Genomic DNA, 20,144 nt, shown 5'->3' on the forward strand with positions numbered 1-20,144 from the left:
GCAGCGCGCCAGACCGACAGCCCCCTCCGCCAATCAGCGGCGCTCGCGGCGGCGGCCAATCGAAAGGCGAGACGCAGCGGGGAGTGTGGCTGGGCGGGTCACGTGGGGCGCGCTCGGCCAATCAGCGGCGCGCGACGCGGGGTCGCCCCGGCTCCCGCCAAGTACGAGCGGGACGGGCCGGGCGGGACCGGGCCCGGAGCGGCGGGGGCTGCGCGGGCCGGGCCGCCTCAGGGTCGGCCGCCGCCGCCCGGCACCGCCGCGAGCCGCGCCCGCCGCCGCCGCCACAGGTAGGGCCGGGCTGGGGGTGCGGCGCGGCCGGGGCGCGCGGTGTTTCCGGCGGCGGTTGGGCCGCGGGGTGCGCGGGGCCTGCCCGGGGTAACAAAGGAGGTGCCGGAGCTGCCGCCGCGCCCCGGGGCTGGGCCCGGGCCCGCCCTGCAGCCGCACTCGTGCAGTCACAGACCGGTTTGGGTGGGGAGCGATCGGAGAGCCCATCCCGGTCCCACCCGTGCCATGGGCAGGGACGGCTCGCGCTGTCCCCGGGTGCTGCAGCCGGGCCTGGGCGCTGCCGGGGATCCAGGGGCAGCCGGAGCTGATCTGGGCACCTGTGCAGGGCCTGCGCTCCCTCACAGCCAGGAATTCCCTCCTCGCATCTCCTTGGGTGCCGGCACGGGCTCCTGGGGACGTTGCTGCCCCAGGACAGTGTGAGGGGGACAGTGCGGCTGCGGGACCCGGTGGGTCGGGGGTTCCTTTGGCTTGGGGGTGACACTGGGACCACTTTGTCCTCCCTCAGCGGCCCTGGGAGAGCTGCTGGGCTCTGCCTCAGCCGTCCCGGGGAGGCAGCAGCTCGCTGGGAACAACCACGGGTGCTGATTTGTTGTTTTCTCCCGTAGCCATGGAGTGCAGAGACAAAGCTGCTGTTCCTCCACGGAAGCTCGTCCAAGGTAAGGGAGTGTCTCTCATCCAGCACAGTTTTAGCACATTAAGAACATCTCAGACCTGATTTTATGAGATACATTGGCTTGGTGGTAATTAAATGATCTCTAAATGGCTCATCTCAATTTTCAATGTGCTCCAGAATGAATGAAAGCCTTTGGTGTTTCCTGTCTCTAACGTGGTGCTGTTCTTGCAGCTCGGCTGCCCTTCAAGCGCCTCAATCCTGTGCCAAAGGAGAATCTCGATGTCAGTTCAGAAGTCAAAAAAGTCAAGAGCTCCCCGAGTGCTTTTGCTGCCAGCAAGGATCCCTCCCTGGATGCCTCAGGTGCCTCCCTGGACGATGTGGAGAACGAGTGCCAGCTGGGCTCCGGCGGCAATTTGACTCCAGCACTCGTGAACGGGAAGGGTCCCTTGGACCATTTTATCCAGAAGACCCCCGGAGGTGACACCAGTGACCCTGGGGGTGTTTGTGAGCCCTCCAGGGGCTCTGCCCACGGACTCGGGGACGGCGCAGAGCGGGGGGCTGCGGATTCTACAGCTGCTATGAGCAATGGCGCCATAGGAAAGGAGCTGGGCTGCCTGAGCCCCTCGCAGAGCAGCCCAGCAGGTGACTCCGTGGGGACTGAGGGGCCCTGTGCAGCTGCAGCTGGGCCAGGGCAGGCTGCAGGAGCTGGGCCCCCCCCACGCTGCAGCCCCACGGCCTGCCAGGATGGAGCGGGCAGGAAGGGCGCTCAGGGAGAACTGAAGGATGTGCTCTTTGAGGGGAAGGTGCCCGTGGTGCTGCTGGAGGACATCATGACCCTGAAATGCCCCCAGGTGGCCTCTCTGGACGCGTCGGAGAGCGAGGCCCTGGAGTCGTCCCACGAGGGGGACTCGGGACTGACCAACTCCTCGCTGAGCTCCGGGGGCTCCCCCGAGCTCCTGGCACACAGCAAGGGCAGCAGCAGCAGCCCTCTGGCTGCCTCCACGCCTGCCAGGAAGGTGGGTCTGCTCTGCTCTGGGGTGCAGGTGCTGTGCTGGAGTGCTTGGGGTTCTGGGGAACAGGGTGAGTGGGGCAGCGAGGAGTGTAGGAAAGGTGGTGGGGATTAATTACTGAACTGTTGCCCTTTGGGGGGTCTCTAAATCCTGCAGCTCAAGGGTTTGATCCTCCCTGGTTCTGGCTGCTGCTCTATTTACATTTCTTTAGTGAAATGCCCGCTTGGGGCTTGGTGTTTTGGGAGCAGCATCCAAGAGCAGTTCTGTGTTTAGGTGCTTTTCCCCAAGCTCTGTTCATCCTCCTCAGGGCTGCTGGGATTCCTGTGAGGATGTTCCCCCAGCACAGCCGGTGCAGATGCTTTTCCAGCTCTGAGTTTCTGCAGCTGCCACGGAAAAGCTCTGGCACAGATTTCCCAGAGCAGCTCTCCTGCCTCATCCCTGGCAGTGCCCAGGGCCAGGCTCGTGGGGATTGGAGCAGCCTGGCACAGTGGAGCGTGCCCCATGGCAGGGCTGGCACTGGATGGGCTCTAAGGTCCCTCCCAACCCAAACAATTCTGGGATTGCATCAAAAAGCTCGGGGTGAGGGGGGTTTTGGTCACCTGACTTTCAGCCACCCTGATTTTTGGGGCACTTTGGACAGAGAAGCTTCCAAGGGTGGCAGCATCTGCTCAGGTGGCTCAAACACCACGGGGATGGTTCTCCCAGTCCTGTTGTTGTGTTTATCAAGTCAAGTGATCAATTAATTCCTCCTCTGTGAAAACTCCCAGTCTTCCCTCTCTAAAATAAACAGACACACTCAAGCAGGCGTGAAGAATTTCCAGTGTAGCAGAAAGCACTCCTGGTGTAATCCAGCACTGCCAGTGGGGCTGCATTTGCTCGTGTGCTGCTCCCCAAAATGAGGGTTTGCACCCCAAGCTGTGCAGCTGGGAGTCCTGGCAGCTTTGTTTTCCTGGGAGGAAGCAGCTCTGAGGAGCTGAAGCCCCCACTTGACAGAACTCCTGTTTTATATCAGATAAATATAGAAAATAAAGCAGTTGGGCTGTGTTAGCCTGTTAATCACAATTTAAATGTGATGCTGTGAATGGCAGGAGGAGGAGGAGGGGGGATCCAGTAAATCAAGTCACAGTGTGCTGAAGTATTGACAAATTAGGCCTTGAACCAGTCTATGAATGATGGTCTTATGCATAAAACACCTTTTTCTTCCCCCCATAAATAAAAGATAAATGAGAAGTGTGCCCTGTTTGGAATTTAGGGTCAGTGAGCTGTTACTGGTGGAAGATCAAGTGGACTGTGATGACAAGAAGAAAGTGTTAAAATGTGGAAAACAGTCCTTGTATTCATAAAGTTACAGCTAAATATCACAGCAAGATAGGTGGATGCAAAAAAAAAAAAACCAAACAAACATAAGTTTAGCTGGAAGGAAGTGAGTTTGCCATGTTGAAATGTCCCCTGTGGTTCAGAGCAGCTCCCCTGGTGTGGTGTTCCCTTGCAAAGGATCCTGTAGGGCTGAGGGGACCAGAGGGGTTTGTTCAGGGGGACAGGAGGTGGATCCAGGCTGGGGTGGGAGTGGGGAGGTTGGGTATTCCTGAGCTGTGCCCTCATTCCCTGCTCTGGGGCATTGGGAGTGACTGGGTGTGATCTGCAGGAGCAGCCTGGTGTCACTCAGGCTGGAAAATCCTGTCACTCAGGATCTCCTCTAAAACTTGCATTTTGTAATTCCAGGTACCTCAGAAATTCCACAGAAGTTCAGCAGAGAAGGAGAAGCTGAGATTGCAAAGAGTAAGGCATTTCCCCGACACCCAAACCTCCCCTGAGGAGCCAACAAAGCTTTGCCTTTTATCTCAGCCCAGCTGGAACATCTCTTTTGCCATTTTTCCTCACCCTGAGGAGCATGGAAGAACCTTTAATGCAGGCAGTTAAAGTGCTTGGCTCTTTCCAAAGCTCCTGAATGGAGCCCTGGGTGCATTTGGGGCTCTTTGGGAAGGATTGGAAACGTTGAAGCCCCAAAATGTAGGTTCAGTTTTTATTAATACACAAGGCAAGTGGGACACTGTGTCTGTGGCTTCCCAGAGGATGTCACCACTGGATGCCACCACTGGGAATGCTCAAGCTCCAGGTTCTGTTTGCTTGGATGCAGCTCCTCAGCAAACTCTGCTCCCTCATTCTACTGCCACTCGTGGCATGCTGGGTGAGAGGAGGCTGAAGGGTCCCTGCTGCAGCAATGGGCTTTTTTGGGTTTGTTTTTATCTGCACCTGGGAGGGTTTGTGCCCAGGCATTCTGTGTCTCTCAGTGGCTTGTTTATAAACTTGTGTGTTTTATGTAAGTTGTAGCTGTAAAGCTCTTCAGCTTTTCCCAGTGCCCCATATAGAATTCCAATCTGTTGTTTTCTTCCCTTCTATAGCTGTGTTAAAAATAGCAGGGATGGGAGGGAGAGAGGAGAATGGAAGCTAAAAATGATGCTGGGAATGAACCAGAGCCACCAGTGAGCTGTCAGCTTCACACCAGCACCCAGCACATTCCATGACTCAGGCTGACAGTGTTGTTTCCTTGCCATTGGCACCACTTGGCTGTTGGTGGCTTTCTGCAGTTATTTGTGTTGTGACACTGCTCAAGGAAGCCTTGATGTTGACAAGGAGAGATGTGAAATCAATAAAAGAAAACTGAAAATACCCAGGGAGGAGAAGGAGTGTCTGGGCACAGGCAGATCCTCCTTTCCTGGTGACATCACCAGTGCCTGCAGCACAGAAAAGCTTTTTCTCTTTAATTTGACATTTTATTCCTTTGTGTCAGCAGAGCCACGGTGGGAATTGCAGTTGTTTTGGGAGGAAACACCATAAAAGGCAACACTTCCAATAACATCTGTTCCCAGAGTGCCCCTTGAACAATCTCAGGGCACTGGTGATGTCTGGTGATCTAGAATGGAAGAAAACAAGGGACAAGCTCCACAATTTGGTTTTGGAGGCTGACTTTATTCCCTGAGATCATGGAATATCCCAGTGGGGGGGACCCACAAGGATCATCCGAGTGATTTCTGTGGTTGTGGAAACCATCAGAAAATCCTTGTGGGTTTGTGATGTCAAATCAGCTCAAATTCACTTGTAGAAGTGACACCACAGTAGCCCTGTGATGACACCAAAGCGTGAAAAGCTTTGCTCAGGAGAAAATATTTTGGAAAGAATCTGAAATCTCCTATTAAATAAGGGAATAATTACGATTTTTTAATTCCCATCTAATTTTCTATAATGCCACAGTGGTAAGGAAGATGACTCAATACAAAGCTTTCTTTGATGCTTAGAGAAAAGAAAATACCTTTTTTTTTTGCGAAGGGAAAAGAATAATTAAAGCTTTCAGAGAGGCAGCCCAGGGAAGCTCAGCTGGCTGCTGCCTGAGGCAGGGGGGCTGTGGATGTGCTCCCACCTGCACTCCTGGGGAGGAGGAGGGTCCTTCCAAGTCCAGGATATTTTGTGATGCTGCAGGTCAAGCACTGGGTGGGTCCTCTTTGAGCAATAAATGCTGATTTCCAGCAGGGTTTTGGGAGCACAGAGCTGCAGTTCTGAGTGTCCCCTTTGTGCCCCAGGACCAGGAGCGTGCGGACAAGCTCCAGAAGCTGCAGGCAGAGAGGGAGGAGAAGGGGAGGCTCAAGGAAGAGGCAAAAGCTGCGAAGGAACGAGCCAAGGAGGAGGCAAAGAAGAGGAAAGAGGAAGAGAAAGAGTTGAAAGAGAGAGAAAGGAGGGAAAAGAAGGAAAAGGAAGAGAAGGAGAAAGCTGAGAAGCTGCGAGTGAAGGAGGAGAAGCGCAAGGAGAGGCAGGAGGCTCTGGAGTGAGTGCCTGGGCTTGTGCAGCTCCTGGGGGTGCCTGTGCTGATTTCCATCCCCTCTTTCCCTGCCCTCCTGCTCCAGCAGCACGGGCCTGGGGTCAGGGGTGGCTCTGAAATGCCTGAGGGACTCTGTGCCCCCATCCCAGCAGTGCCTCTGCTGTCCTGCTGCCCTGAGCAGGACCTGGCTCACCTGTGCTCTTTGTGGAGGAAGTTACTGGGGCTTGGTAACCCCTGAAACTCCCTGGGATTGAGAGAAACTTGAGGCAGCCCATTAACTTGAAATGAGTCAATATTTGCTCTAGAAGGAATGAACAAAGTCTCCTCTGCACTTCACCAAGTGTGGTTCTTGGCTGGGTTGACAGATGATCCTCCTGGTGGGGTCTGGGGCTTCCCACCTCCTCCTCAGTGCAAATAAACCCTTCCTGGAGGGTGACAATTCACATGATCTTTGTTTTCAAGGGCAAAACTTGAGGAGAAGAGAAAGAAAGAAGAGGAGAAACGGTTAAAGGAGGAAGAAAAGGTGAAAATGCTTTCTCTGGCTTGTCTCTAAATTCTTCCTGGGGTGAAATGGTGGAGCAGGTTCCTTTGGGTGCAGCCTGTCCCCCTGACCTGCTGGGGCTGCTCCATGCAGATTTTACCTGTTATTTTCACACCTGTTGGTTCCTTTGCTTTTCCCCTCTCGGGTGTTTTCTGTGTGTGTTTCTGAGTGGCCACAAGTGACCTGTCCCCTGGCAGTGACACTGGAGCCCTGCTTGTGCCAGGAGGACAATGAGTGTTTCTGTTGAGTCACAGGAGCTGCTGACTGCCTGAACTTTGCTTTGTGCCTCATTTGAAGTTGAGTCATGCGTGAGCTCACCTGGCATTCCAAAGCTTTGTCCCATCTCACATTTGCGTTTGGGTTCTCGTTTCAGCGCATCAATGCCCAGAAAGCAGAGATCACCAGGTTCTTCCAGAAACCAAAGACTCCACAGGCCCCCAAGGTGAGGGACTGCTGTGCCTCTGTGTGTTGGTCTCTCACAGTTGTTCCTAACAAAATACCCCGATTTCCTTCTCAGCTGCCCCTTACAGCTTCTTAGGTGGTCAAAACATTGGTTTTTCTTAATTTCCTGGTCTCAAAAGTGCAAAGGATTTTAAGAAAAAGGCCAGAGCAGAGACTACAGAAGACACTTGTTGTTGGTTTAGTGAATCTCGGCTCTGTTTTCTACATTGCCTGGAAGATCTGGACAGGAAGGGTTTAACTTAATCTTCACTTAACCTAAATCTTCACCTCAGACAACACCTCAACAGCAGGTGTTTCTTGCATGTGTTGGTGCTGCAGCTTCTCCGTGTCCTTGACATTCCTCACTTGATGTTTCAGACCCTTGCTGGCTCCTGTGGGAAGTTTGCTCCTTTTGAAATTAAGGAGAACATGGTCTTAGCCCCCCTCAGCCGTGTGGCCCTGGATCCAGAGGACCTGGAACAGCTGGATAAGCTCCTGCACGCCCAGAATGGTGAAGATTCTTTCTTGAAGGATCTAAAATGTCGTAAACCACGGAAAACTGGGCCCACTTTGGTCAGTGACAGCAATGACAGTGTCAACAGGTCAGTCTGCACCTGGGGGCTTGCTCTGCTTCTGGTTTATGAAATGAACTGCAGAGAGGGATTGAGGATTGAGGAGGAGGGAAGGCTGGAGCTGCTCTGTGGGGCTCAGCCACCTTCCCCTGTGTTCCCAGTGACGTGGTGGTGGTGGATAGCTGCCAGGCAGATGCTGTTCCTGAGAGGGAGAAGTTTGGCAGGATGAAGCTCCTGCAGTTCAGTGAGAATCACCGCCCTGCCTACTGGGGCACCTGGAACAAGAGAACCTCCCTGATCCGTGCCAGGAATCCATGGTCCAAGGACACTGTAAGCACCTCAGCCTGCTGCATCCTTTATGCTCTAGAAGTGAATGTGCTTGGCCAAGTCCTCTGCTTCCCTGGCATTTCTGAGCCATTTTGTTCCCTTTGAAGCCCAGCCTGGATTTGGTGCTGTGCTCTCCAGTGCTGGACAGAAATGTTGGCATTTCTTGCAGAAACTGCTGGACTATGAAGTAGACAGTGATGAAGAGTGGGAAGAGGAGGAGCCAGGGGAAAGTCTCTCCCATAGTGAAGAGGTGAGGATCCTGCATGCTGAATAAAATCAGGAACCACTTGCACTTGGCAGTGTAACTTTAACCCATTTATTTGTAGGATGACGAAGAGGAGGGAGAGGATGAAGATGAGGACGATGGGTTTTTTGTACCCCATGGGTACCTATCTGAAGATGAAGGTGTGACAGAGGTAAGGCAGCTGGGTGGCCCTGAGTTCCCATCTCTGTTTCCAGTGAACTGTGCCACGTCAATATTGGCAGGGGAGGAGAGCACGTGGTCTGTGCCTGCACGGTTCAGGAGCCCTGTGTGGCTCAGGGAACAAAGCTAGCTTCAAAAAGCTCTTTTTTAATCCTGGTGTGGCTGTAACTTTTGTCCCCTGTGGCTGCAGGAGTGTGACCCAGAGAACCAGAAGGTTCGTCAGAAACTGAAAGCAAAGGAGTGGGATGAGCTGATAGCCAAGGGGAAGAGGTTCCATGTCCTGCAGCCTGTGAAGATTGGCTGTGTCTGGGAAAGGGCAGCAAAGGACAACGGCACCAACCCCGACCTGAAGGTGCTCCAGCAGTTCACAGCCTGTGTCCTGGATCCACCTGTGCCAGAGGAGGAGCAGCACACACAGAAATGTAGCAAAAAAAGAGCAAAAGATCAGCAAAGTAAGACCTGAAGGGCTAAACAGTGCTTCCACAGTGTCGTGCTCTGCTTTGGAGGGAGTAGGGGGATTAGTGAGTGTTGCATTCAGAATGACCTGTTTCTGACAAGGCTGGAATCCAAGGGAATCTCTGAGAGCTCTTGGAAAGGAGTTTTCTGGCAGTGCCTCTCCAAAAAGTCTTGCTCTGGGCAATCTAGGAACTAAAGCCAGCCAGACTTGAGCAATCTCAGATTTAGGATGGGCCTGAGCCTGTTTATTGTTTGGGGGAAATGGTTTGGTTTCTGTGTTTGGTTCCAGGCCTGAGCTTTTCCTGCACCTGATTAACACAAGGCTGTGAATAACTCACATAAAGGCCAAGCAGGGGGTGGGGATTTCACTCCAGGGTGTTGTTTCCACATCAGACCTAGCTGCTGTTACAGTCATGGAATCCCAGAGTGGTTTGGGTTGGGGGACACCTTAAAGACCATCCAATTTCTGCCATGGGCAGCGACACCTTCCACTTGCTCCAAGCCCCATCCAACCTCACCTTGGAGCCTTCCAGGCATGGGGCACCCCCAGCTTCTCAGGGCAATCCATCTCTAAAACCAATCCTGGGGTGCCTGTGCTGATTTCTATCCCCCTGGTATCCCAGCCTTTAACCCATTCTGTGCCACTTTCCCCCCCAGCAGTTCTGGAGTGCCCGTGCTGATTTCTGTCCCTGTGGTTTCCCAACCTTCAACCCACCCTGTGCCACCTTTCCCCCGCAGTGCTGGGCCAGCTCTGGAGAGCCCACGCTGATTTCTTTCCCACCTTTAACCCATTCTGTGCCATTTCCCCCGCAGTCCTGGGCCAGCTGCTGCCGCTGCTGCACGGGAACGTGCACGGGAGCAGGGTGATCATCCAGGAGTTCCAGGAGTGCTGCCGCCAGGGACGCTTCAGCCACGGCCCCAGGAGCCCCCCAGAGCCCCCAGGTGGCGAGGACAGCGGGGTGCCCTCCAAGGCCAGGCTCAAGAGGATCATTTCAGAGAGCTCCGTGTACGAGAAGAGGCCCGAGTTCAGGATGTGCTGGTACGTGCACGCCGAGGTGCTGCGCAGCTTTGGCCAGGAGCAGCTCCCCGTGCCCTGCCAGTGGAACTACGTCACCCAGGTGCCCTGCACGGGCAAGGAGGAGGGGGGCAGCGTGCCAGGAGTGGCTGTGCCCCAGCCCACCCCCCTGGCAGCCAAGAGGAAGGCTGTGGGAAGCATGTCCATCACCAAGTTCATGAAGAGGCCTCGGGGTGCTGAGCAGGTGAGTTCCTGGTGGGTGTTGTGCCCCAGTATGAGTGCTGGGAATGGGGCTGGGGGTGTTTGCACCCCCCAGGTCAGCCTGTTACCTCCAGCCACTGTCCTGCACACCAGAAGACCCTTTTTATGGGGAAAGGAGTGAAATGATGGGACTAAAGAGATGGGTTTCTTTTGTGTGTCTGCAGCTTGGACTCTCTGTTCCATTTGAAACGTTGCTCTCCTGCTGTTCTTCCATTCTCTGCTATTTGGCAGTGATTGCATCCAAGCTGTGAATAGTTTGAGAGTCTGCTCGGCCTTGGTTTTACAGCTGTGTGTAATTTGTGTGCAGGTTTTATGTGTGCCTGTGGCTGCCAGATGTACAGCCCGAGCTGATGACTTACAGCAGTTGCATGTGAACGGATTAAATGTGGTTCCCAAGTGCTGCAACTCAGCCCAGAGCAGTCTGTAAAGGCTCCAGCTCATCCTGACACACATAAAGCTGAATTTCAAGAGCTGGTTTAAAAATACAATAATTCATAGGGACAAAATGAGATGGAATTGCAGTGGTTGCTGCCTGGGAGCTGTGTTGTGGTTTTCCTGTTGTTGCTTCTGCTTTTCAGGGCGACCACAGGTAGTGCTGGAGCCTAATCATGACTGAAAAATGGGATCATGGAATTCCAGAATGCTTTGGCTTGGGAGGGACCTTAAATCCCACCCAGGGCCAGTCCTGCCATGGCAGGGACACCTCCCCTGCCCCAGGCTGCTCCAGCCTGGCCCTGGGCACTGCCAGGGATGCAGGGGCAGCCCCAGCTGTTCTAGGAGCTCCATCCCAGCCCCTCCCCACCATCACAGGGAGGAATTCCTTCCCCAAATCCCATCCAACCCTGCCCCCTGGCAGTGGGAGCCATTCCCTGTGTCCTGTCCCTCCATCCCCTGTCCAAAGTCTCTCTCTGTGTTTCCTCTTGTCCCCTTCAGGCCCTGGAGGAGCCACAGCTGGGTCCCCACAAGCTTGGGATGCTCTGTGGAGGCTTTAGGTGCTGGAACTTGGGGTTATCAACCTTTGGCTTCCAGTGCCCCAGGCAGGGCAGGGTTTGAAGTCCCTGCCAGTGGATTTATTCCTCCTTCCGTGTGCACCAGCTTAGGAAAGAGCCCCAGAATGGTTTGGCTTGGGAGGGACCTTAAAGCTGATCTCGTTCCACCCCCTCCCATGGACCACAGATGAGGCTTTTGATGCTTTTTATGCTTTGCCTTCCCAATTTATTCTTGGCTTTTTTGGCTTTTCTACTGAAAAAGCTCAGCATTCAGGTATTGATAGAGATCAGAGACTTGTGAGAAGCTGTTCAGCCCCCAAACTCCATCTGCTTGGGTTTTTTCTTGTACACTAAATAAAGGCAGAGATAAAAGTCTCTGCTTGGCACCCACTGGAAATTCAGCTCATAAGGGAGCAGAAATAGCAAAACAAAGGCTTTTAGGAGAATTACATCAGCAGCCTGAATGCTTCAGAGCTCCTCAGAGCTGTGCTGGGGAGGTGCAGCTCCGAGCAGAGGTGTCACAGCCCCAGAAGCTTTTCATTCCTGATGTCTCAATCAGCCCTGCTCAGGTGTTAAGATCCCACCCCACCTGTGGAGCCAGGCTGGGCTGTGGAGAGAGCCTGGGAATGGCTGGGAGCTGCCAGATTCCCACTCTGGCACGTGTTTCTGTGCTGGGAAGCTCACACCAGGGCTTGTGTGAGTCAAGGTGCTCTTACATAAGCTGTGGAGAGAAAAATTTGGTGCTGAAGTGGGCAGTACCTGCCCACGTGTAGGAGGGATTTAATTTGAGAACTGGGACTTTATCGAAAGATGTAAATTGAAAATTTCTTGGCTTGGAAGAGTTTTAAGGGGATGGGGACCAGGATTTTCATTCCAGTTCCATCTGAAGGAAAAAACCAAAACTCAACAGACCCTCACAGCTGGGCAGCTTTGGTTTGTGTCACTCCTTGGGTTCTGTGTTCTCCATTCCAAATGGGGAGTTTGGGCTTTTCCCATGGCAGGAAACCTGGGCAGCAAGGGAAGAACTGGCACAGCTCCCTGAATAAAAGCTGATTGGCAAAGAGGAGGAGCAGTCAGGAGAAAACAAGGTCTGAACTTGACAAGCAACAGTAATTCTCCATCTTCAGAAGGGAGAGGACATCCAGAGGGGCTCAGCCTGGAGCAAAGGAGGCTCAGGGGGCCCTGGTGGCTCTGCACAGCTCCTGCCAGGAGGGGACAGCCAGGGGACAGCAGGCTCTGCTCCCAGGGACAGCAGGACAAGAGGGAACAGCCTCAAGCTGTGCCAGGGGGGTTTGGGTTGGATATTGGGAAAATTCCTTCATGGCAAGGGTTGTAAAGCCCTGGCACAGCTGCCCTGGGCACGACTGGAGTCTCCAGCCCTGCAGGGATTTAAAATCCATGGGGATGTGGCACCTGGGGACAGGGCCAGTGCTGGCCTTGGCAGCGCTGGGGAGCAGTTGGACTCGCTGACCTTTATGAGTCTGTGATTCTGTGAAAATAATAAACAGAGCAGGGAGAGATTTCCCTTCCAAAAATGCAGCAAGAGTCAGATTCCCATGGAGCCTGAGCTGCCTGTGCTGCGGGGGCTGCTCAGCACGTTGTGTAAGAGGGAAGGATCCTGGAGCAGAGCTTGGCCTCTTTCCCACTGTGTGTGCCACTGCACTGAGGCCTTTAGTCACAGGTCCCAGCTTGTGGAGCTGGGAATTGCAGATTTCCTTCCCTCCAGGTGTGCCCACCTGCCCAGAGGGTGCCCAGCACTGCCTGTGCCAGCTCTGGCCCCTAGCACCTCCTGGCTCACACCTGGTACCTGCTCTTTCCCTCCAGGCTGCAGAGATGGATGGATTTCAGGCAGACACTGAGGAAGATGAGGAAGATGATGACTGCATGATTGTGGATGTACAGCCAGGAAAAGGTGGGAAGGGAGATGGGTACCAAGGGAGCAGCACCTGTGTGAGCTGAACTTGGGCTTTTCTGCCCTTTTCACCACTCCTTGAGCTTTTCTCTCTATAGATATCTTATTCCAGCTACTCCTGCTTTTTATCCTTTTTTTAAAGACGTTTCTTTGCTATTTATGGCTTTCTCTAAGCTGCTCTTGGCTTTTCTGCCCTCCTCCTCCCCTTTGGCCTCAGTGGCACAAAGGCCTGTGAGCTGCCAGGGTCACCTGCCTGTTCCTGGGGGCACAGGTGAGCACTGGGGCAGTGCCAGCACATCCACTGGCAAATTATGGCAAATACTGCTGCCCTCTGGGGCATCAGAGCCCTGCAGGCCTGGCAGGGGCTGGGTTATCACCCCTCTGGTGCCTCCTCAGAGGTGCAAGTTGTCTGAAGGAAGTCACATCAGGGAGCAGCCTGGCTGCTGCTCTGCTCCACAATCTGAGCACCTGCTTGTGTTTGTGTCCCAGTTATCCCTTGGAAAATGGCTTCAAAGCCCCTGTGCTGCAGCCCTTCCTTTCAGGCCACGCTGGCATGAGGATGTGCAGCAGCTCCTTTCATCTCCAGGAGCTTTTGGACGCGATCACACAGATCAATGAGCTGACTCCAAGCACGTGCTGTGCTTTCCAAAGCTCTGGGCTCTTTCTTGCTGCTCACAATGGAGCTCTCCCAACCTGCTCTAAGGAAAGTGGTTTGTGTTGGGCAGCTCCTCTGGCAGATAAGGACTCGTGCACAGAAATTCTGGAGTGTTTGACCCATTGCAGGCATTATCTGGGCTCTCCTTCCTCTCTGAGCTCCTCTCACCTCCCAAAACAGACATTGGGACTGCTTGACAAGGAGCCTGGCTTTAATCTTAAGCTGCTTTTGCTTATTACCAGGCTCTGAGATGAAAACCTCGCCTCAGGTTCGTCCCCTCTTGTTCTGAGGATGCCACTGAGCAGCTTCCCTCCCTCAGGCTCTGCTGACACACAAGCAGCTCTGTTTGTTTGGCTCTGCCTGACTCTAAAGCACTGAAAAGATTATGAAAATCCTTTTTATGGTTGAAGTGATTTTTTTATTCTGGATTGGTGATATTAAATACGAAGCCAGTATCAAAACCAGTTTTTAAATAGTGTTGAAAAGGAGACTCACAACAGATGCAGGAAGCTAAGACAGATAAAACATAAAGCAGTCAAATTTTACTGGATTAATGAGGATATTTATAAAAACAAACCAAACACATTCTCTCCTTTGCAGGTTCCACAGCTTCAGAATCCAGTGGCACAAGAGCTGCTCACCAGGACAGCAGCATGGTCAGCCCATCTAATACAATTTGAGACTTAAATGCTACTAACTCCTCTGTATGTATGTAGAATGAGCTAGAAAGTTTTAAACCTTGTGTATCTTTGACCAAGATACTTGAAAGTATTCCACATTTCTTGTAAAGAGAAGACAGCACTTTGTTCTGCTTCAGACCAGATGGAAGCTTAAATTTTTAGCTTTAGCTTTTTAGTTTTTTTTTTTTAAATACTGCATATTAATCTGTCCTTAATAAAGCATTATTGAAATTTTGATACTTCTTTGTAATGGAAGGTATCTAAGTTATCTCTGAAAGTAGCTGAGGGATTTTGGAATAAGCTTATTGTGATGCCACTGGGGAATGACTGTTCATAATGTTGTACAGCGTGGCCTTGGGTATAAATGATGTACAATTATATATGAATTTATGCTCTTGTACCATCCTGTTTGTGGTCTTACTTGCTCCAGAGAACAGCAGCAGGGCTTTACCTTTGGAAGAGGAAAAATGCATTGTTTCTCTTATTTTGGGACAGGCTGGACAGGTCAGGGCTAGGTTCTCTGTCTCTTGTCTACATCAGAGCTGGGCTCTGTCCCACAGAAAAACTCTTGCTTGAGGTATTAAAGGAGCTGGCATCAAACTTGGTGACACACAGGACAAACTTGCTGGGGCTTTCAGCTTTATACGACTGGTGAGTTATCAATTAGTTCTTTAAAAGATTGTCTGGAATTTCAGGTTTGTTATCTCCCCCTGGGCAGCAGCAGTAGCTGGTCCCTGCTGTCACTCTGTGCTCTCTGAAGGGACAAGGGGGTGATGCTGCCCCAGTAACACCAGTGCCAGCCCCAGCACAGACTGGTTTGGCATCTCAAACCTACAACAACAATGCAACTCAAGCAACTGGGATCAGAACTGAATCTTTAAATAATTCCATTTAATCAGACTAAGTGTAACTTTATCCAAATAGCTTCTCTCCAGTAGGAGTTACAGTGCACACAGAAGCAGAACGGGAAGCTGAGCTCTAAACCCAGCCCCCTCCCCAGGCTCAGGCTGGTAATCCAGCCTTACCAGCCCCTAATCCCTGCTCCACCACTGCCTTGGGAACACCTCGGGCAGTCCCTGCTCCAGTTGGGTGTTGGAAGCCCCAGGGAGGAGCCCCTGGCGAGGCCACCTGTGAGTCTGGAGCTGGGAGGGGACAGCAGAGCCCAGCCCCTGTGCAGAGCTGAACCAAAGCCACCTCCAGCAGTCTCGGCAAAAGGAGGGACGAGTCCAAAGCCAGCAGCACTGGAGGCTCTGCCCTTTATTTCAGGACAGGGGCTGGGCCCTGGCCAGCAGCTCGGGCCGCAGGGGGCTGCGCTGCTCCTCCGCCGCCGCCTCCACGTCCGCCATGACCGCGGCGTCCCAGGCCAGGCTCAGCAGGGCCGAGGGCACCTGGGCACGACAGCAGCACTGAGCACAGCCAGGGCAGGGTGTGGGGAGTCCTGCCAGCCATCCAGTGCCACCCCTACCTGGGGCAGGGACACCTCCCCCTGCCCCAGCTTGTGCATCCCGGCCTTGGGCACTCCCACCGCTGCTCTGTTCCCCTGAGTGCAGAACACCCTGTGAGCATCCACAGAGCTGGGACTGCTCAGACTGACAAGGACAAGGCTGGATTCTGCAAGCAGCTGCTTTTAGGGATGTTACTTTGGGCTTTCTGTTCACACCCTCCCTCACCAGCGCTGCCTTCCCTCTTTCCCAGCCCCTGACAGCTCTGTGCTCCAGGAGGAGGACCCTGCACTTCCCTCCACACCTCCAAGCCCCCCGGCAGTTACTGCTTTGTTTGTGCTGAAAACGAGGGGACAGAGCACAGCTTGGGGCTCTGAAAGAACACAAACTTCTCCCCCAGCTCTGAGCAGCAGAAGTCTCTGACAGCCTCAAGATGCTCTGGAAGGTACCAACAATAATTTTTTTCACTCACCAACCCACATTCATTGAAGGCCAAGTTCTCATCAGTCAGTTTGAGACCTCCAGGTCCCAGGAGCTCAAAGGGCAGCCAGTCATCTCTGAGTGCTTCTCTCACAAAGTTGTAGAGTGCAGATACTGATTCTCGGGCATAAAAAGTCCCTGCCATGAGAAAACAAGGTGAGAGAGTCTGGCATTTACCAAAATCTAACCTTTTGTGGTCGGTTCCGTGGGGCTTCACCTACTGATGCTGACTTGATCAACGACTTCCCTGCCACACAGCCAGCCTGATTTAGCTGAAAACTATAAAAGCAGAATCCCCAAAGAAAAATAGTCAATTGTTGGGAGCCCCTGCCAGCCTGTAACAAAGAGCTGGGGAAGCCTGAAATGATTTCCAGAGTTCTACAGGAAAATTTGAAGAGGATTTATGCTGTTGTACAGTCTGACATCACACGGGCAGCCTCACGCTGGCTGCTGTCACACACTGATCTAATGAGTCCAGCTTGTTTCCAGAGGCATGGGAAGAGCAGACTTTAATTAATGATGCCTTGAGATTCTTCCCTCTCTGTCCAATCCTGGCTTAAAATCCCAACCCTGAGCAGGGGGAGGGTTTGGAGATGGGAGGAGTTCATGGGGAAACGTTACCCCGCTGTGGTTTTGGGATGGTTTATCCCACCAGCTGAGCTCAGCACCTCCTCCTTACACTCCAAGGACCCTCAGAAACTTCTGGAGGTGCCCGAAGGAAGGGTGAGGAGTCCCCCTTACCCTGGAGGATGTATCCATCGGGGAAGCGCACCCTCAGCAGCGTGTAGTTGTACTTCCTCATCTCCCTCTGCTCGTCCTTCTCGCGCATGGCTCTGGTCCTCAGCATCGACGCCTTCTCCACCGCCTCTGTCCTGCGGGCACAGACCCTTGTAGGCCCCGAGGAGAGCCACCAGCTGCTGGCTTGGCTGCTGTCCCCTGGCCCTGCTGCTGCTGCTGCAGCCCCTCACCGGAGCCGCTGCTCCCGGCGCAGCTCCTCTGCAGTGAGGCTGAAGAAGTCGTGGGGCAGCTCGAAGCGCGCGGCCGCGGGCGAGGGGTGGAACACGGCCAGCTGCCGGTGCAGCTGCGCCCGCACGGGCTCCGAGCTCAACAGCTGCTCCTTGTGCTCCCTCAGATCCTCCAGCCTGCTCAGCACCTCCTCCTTCAGCACGTAGAACTCCTCCGTGGTCTCTGCAACAGCAAGGATGGCGCGTGAGGCTCTTGGTCTTTAGGGCAGTGACACGGGGACAAGGATCTCTGGGGAAATGTCACACTGGGACAAGGAATGTGGAGGATCAGAGGGTGTTTTTGTTCCAGCCTTGGAGGAATGACCTCTGTGGAGCTGTCAGCAACCAGAGCTGCTCCCAGCATCCCCCAAACTCCCCCTGACTCCACATTAACACCACAAGTTCTTGCCTTGTCCTGGAACAGGCAGCGTTTTTGTCTCAAACCCAACAGCCTGGAAAAATTTGTGTGTCCCTTCCAAGCAACTTATCCTCTCCTGTAAGAAAAAGACAGAATTTAGATGGAGTTTGCTCCAAGCAAGGGCCTTCCAAGGCTCAGCAGCTATGGAGCCTGAGCTCACCTGAAACACCTTGTTCTGCAATTTGATTTTCCGGTATTTCTCCTCTTCTGGATGGAGATAGATGTTATCCAGGTACCTGCAGGAAGAGGAATGCACTGCTGGATCAAAGCAGAACACTCCAAGGTCAGAGAGAAAAGAGAGACCTCACAGAGGAAAAAAGCTGAGAAACCCAGGAAAACAAAATACATCAATGTTTTGGGGCCAAACCAAACAACCAGCAGCTCCCAAACCTCTTGGATTAGTGGGACCAACTCCTCCAGGATGCTGACATCAGGTCAACTGACAAATTAGGTGGTTCAAGAGTTCCATTTTCTTCCAAAAAGAAGACTTTGCTAGAAGCAGAGCAAGAAAAGCCAGCAGGCAAGGGATGAGCTGCCCGTGGCCTCAGTGGCACTCACTTGGCCATGGTCTCCACGCACACCCGGACCTTCTCCCGGTCCTTGTTGAAGGTGTGGATCTCCATGATGGAAGCAGCCACCGGGTCCACGGAGAAATACTGGGGGAGAGGGAGAGAAGCTGCTCAGGGAGGAGCTGACCGCAGCCCAGCTCAATTGTTCCCCATTTGCTGGGCTAGAGATGATTTAACAGGTAATGCGAAATTGTCCTGGGGAGATTTTACACGAAGGAGGTGGAGGGTTGGTGAGGTCACTGCTGGCACAAAAGGAGTTTGTAAAGGGAAGGGAAGGGAAGGGAAGGAGTTTGAAGGGAAGCACTCACTGCCTGGATGGCTTCTCGGAGCTGCTTCTCCTTCTGGTCTTTCCTCACAACAGTACCAGTCAAGGGGCAGATGAAATAAACCCCTGAAACAGAGGGAGCAGCTGCCCCTTCCTCCTCCTGCTCCTGCAGGAGATAAAACCAAACTGAGCACGGGGAGGTTTTGGGGGATTATGTTTATAAATACCCTCAGGATAAGGAGAGCAGCCCCAAGGGGTGCTGAGCAGGGAATGGCAGCATCTCCCTCACCTTTTCCTCCATGGAGAGCCCCTTCTCACTGGCAGCTGCCTCGGCCATCAGCTCTTTCCTCACTACAACACACAAACCCCGGCTGGAGTGGAGGCTCAGCACATTCCAGAGCCTTTCGGACAGCTCAGCGCTGCCCTGGGAAGCAAACACCTGCCCAGGTGTGGCGTCCCAGCCCAGGGCTGCGCATGACCCCATTTCCAGGACAGCTGCCCGAAAACAGGCAGGACAGAGAGCCGTCCCCGGGCGCTTTTCCAGCCCTGGTTCCCGCGGCCGCTCCTACCCTGGTTCCTGATGGCCTCCTGCGATGCGGACGGAGCCTTTCCTCCCTTGGGCTTCAGCTCCAGCCGGGCCAGCGCCGCCGCCGCCGCCCTCTGCGCCTCATCCGTCGGGGCCTGCCGGGGCTTCGGGGCCGCCTCGGCTTTCGGCTTCTCGCGGGGGGCCCTGGCACGGAGGACACGGCTCGGGGACCGCCCGTGCGCGCCCACCCGCCGCTGACAGCGCGGGGACGCGGCCCCGCGGGAAGCGGCGCTCGGGCCCGGCGCCGTCACCGCTCCCGGCCCCGTGTCCCCCTCGTGCCCCGGGCAGGTACCGGGCCCGGGGCGGGAGGTACCGGCCGCGGAGGGTGCACGGGGGTGGCGTTACCGGTGGTGGCGTTACCGGAGGGTCCCCCCAGCCCGTACCGGGACGGCTCCGAGAGCTTCTGCCCGGGCCCCGCCGTCTTGAACTTCAGGTCGGCCTTGATCTCCTGGAAGAACTTGCGCATGGCGGTGCCGGGCTGGGACCGGGCCGGGACGGGAGCGCCGGGACGGAAGGAGCACCGGGACAGGAGCAGCACCGGGACAGGAGCAGCACCGGGACAGGAGCAGCACCGGGACGGGAGCGGGGCTGCCGCGCCCCCCCCGCGCTTCCGGCCCGCCCGCGTCGTCACCGGAACGGGGCGGGACCGGCCCCGCTCGGGCGGCGGGGATGGGGCGGCGGGGGGCGAGGGATGCCGGCACCGGCATCACCGGGGGCTGCGGCACCCGCGGAGCCGTGAGCGGGACCCACGGACCCCAGAGCGGGACCCACGGACCTCCACAGAGCCCCGGTTGCATCCCTGGACCCCGGCGGCGCCCACGGAGCCTCACGGAGCCCAGAGCGCCCCAGACCCCCCCAGACCTGCACCCGCAGCCCCACGGAACAGCTTCGGTTCCCGGTGCCCCGGGAGCAGCCGCGGCGTGAGCAAAGCAAGCTGAACGGAGCCCTGGGCAGCTCCGGAGCTGGGACACAGCCGGGGCTGCGGCGTCTAAAGCTCACGGACAAGGAGCCTCGTGTCTCCCGTCCCTGGGAGATCGGCCGAGGGCTCCAAACCTAAGGATGCGCACAGTGAACCTCCCCGCGTGCGCTGCGGTTTCACGGGGTTATTTCCACAGCACAGCTCCCGCTCCTCCTCCTCCGGCACACGGGACACTCGCAGCCGAGAAAGGGGCTGCGACTCTCGGCACCGAACGGGGCTGTGCTGTGCGTACACCTGGGCAACAGCACCTGGCACGGCCCCTCCAGTGGCACCGAGAGCCAGGAACACCTCGATGAAGGCCGGACACACATCGGCATCGCCAGTGGGAATCACGGGCTGAGACACGGATCTGCCCTCCAGTGACACCGCCATGGCACAGGACAGGCTGAGGGGAATGTACAGAGAG

General features: G+C 54.8%; 2 protein-coding genes across 4 annotated transcripts; one reads left to right on the plus strand and one right to left on the minus strand.

The window, feature by feature from the left end:
• Positions 1–242: 242 nt before the first annotated feature.
• Positions 243–14,395, plus strand: CHAF1A (chromatin assembly factor 1 subunit A). Of its 2 annotated transcripts, none has more exons than XM_030966504.1 (15): positions 243–287; positions 891–941; positions 1,130–1,914; positions 3,631–3,687; positions 5,487–5,728; positions 6,185–6,245; positions 6,637–6,705; positions 7,083–7,306; positions 7,438–7,606; positions 7,773–7,853; positions 7,930–8,019; positions 8,218–8,479; positions 9,297–9,742; positions 12,573–12,660; positions 13,916–14,395. In XM_030966504.1, exons 2-15 carry the CDS (start codon positions 893–895, stop codon positions 13,993–13,995), a joined length of 2,703 nt encoding a protein of 900 aa, XP_030822364.1. In that variant the 5' UTR covers positions 243–287; positions 891–892; the 3' UTR covers positions 13,996–14,395. The 2 variants fall into 2 exon arrangements, with proteins under 2 accessions (XP_030822364.1, XP_030822365.1); XM_030966505.1 differs by lacking the exon at positions 243–287 and adding an exon at positions 475–731.
• UBXN6 (UBX domain protein 6) lies at positions 13,711–19,357 on the minus strand. 2 transcript variants are annotated; one of them, XM_030966529.1, is made up of 12 exons: positions 19,338–19,357; positions 19,143–19,303; positions 18,743–18,903; positions 18,463–18,524; positions 18,217–18,339; positions 17,898–17,995; positions 17,500–17,575; positions 17,331–17,415; positions 16,886–17,105; positions 16,659–16,789; positions 15,910–16,055; positions 13,711–15,383 (listed from the first exon to the last, which is right to left on the minus strand). In XM_030966529.1, the coding sequence occupies exons 2-12, from the start codon at positions 19,223–19,225 to the stop codon at positions 15,258–15,260; spliced, it is 1,311 nt and encodes a 436-aa protein (XP_030822389.1). In that variant the 5' UTR covers positions 19,226–19,303; positions 19,338–19,357; the 3' UTR covers positions 13,711–15,257. The 2 variants fall into 2 exon arrangements, with proteins under 2 accessions (XP_030822389.1, XP_030822390.1); XM_030966530.1 differs by having other exon boundaries at positions 13,711–14,446; positions 19,143–19,356.
• Positions 19,358–20,144: the final 787 nt, after the last annotated feature.

This window comes from Camarhynchus parvulus, chromosome 28 (assembly GCF_901933205.1).
Source record: "Camarhynchus parvulus chromosome 28, STF_HiC, whole genome shotgun sequence".
In the NCBI taxonomy this organism is placed as follows: Eukaryota; Metazoa; Chordata; class Aves; order Passeriformes; family Thraupidae; genus Camarhynchus; species Camarhynchus parvulus.

What these genes read in the sequence shown, in the direction of transcription:
- CHAF1A (XM_030966504.1), top strand. Translation starts at nt 893, where the DNA reads ATGGAGTGCAGAGACAAAGCTGCTGTTCCTCCACGGAAGCTCGTCCAA. An exon ending in TCCACGGAAGCTCGTCCAAG is followed by an intron (nt 942 to 1,129) that starts GTAAGGGAGTGT and finishes CTGTTCTTGCAG; the next exon opens with CTCGGCTGCCCTTCAAGCGC. An exon ending in GGATGTACAGCCAGGAAAAG is followed by an intron (nt 12,661 to 13,915) that starts GTGGGAAGGGAG and finishes TCTCCTTTGCAG; the next exon opens with GTTCCACAGCTTCAGAATCC.
- UBXN6 (XM_030966529.1), bottom strand. Translation starts at nt 19,225, where the DNA reads ATGCGCAAGTTCTTCCAGGAGATCAAGGCCGACCTGAAGTTCAAGACG. An exon ending in CGCCGGGAGCAGCGGCTCCG is followed by an intron (nt 16,790 to 16,885) that starts GTGAGGGGCTGC and finishes CTGTGCCCGCAG; the next exon opens with GACAGAGGCGGTGGAGAAGG. An exon ending in CGATGGATACATCCTCCAGG is followed by an intron (nt 16,056 to 16,658) that starts GTAAGGGGGACT and finishes TTCTCATGGCAG; the next exon opens with GGACTTTTTATGCCCGAGAA.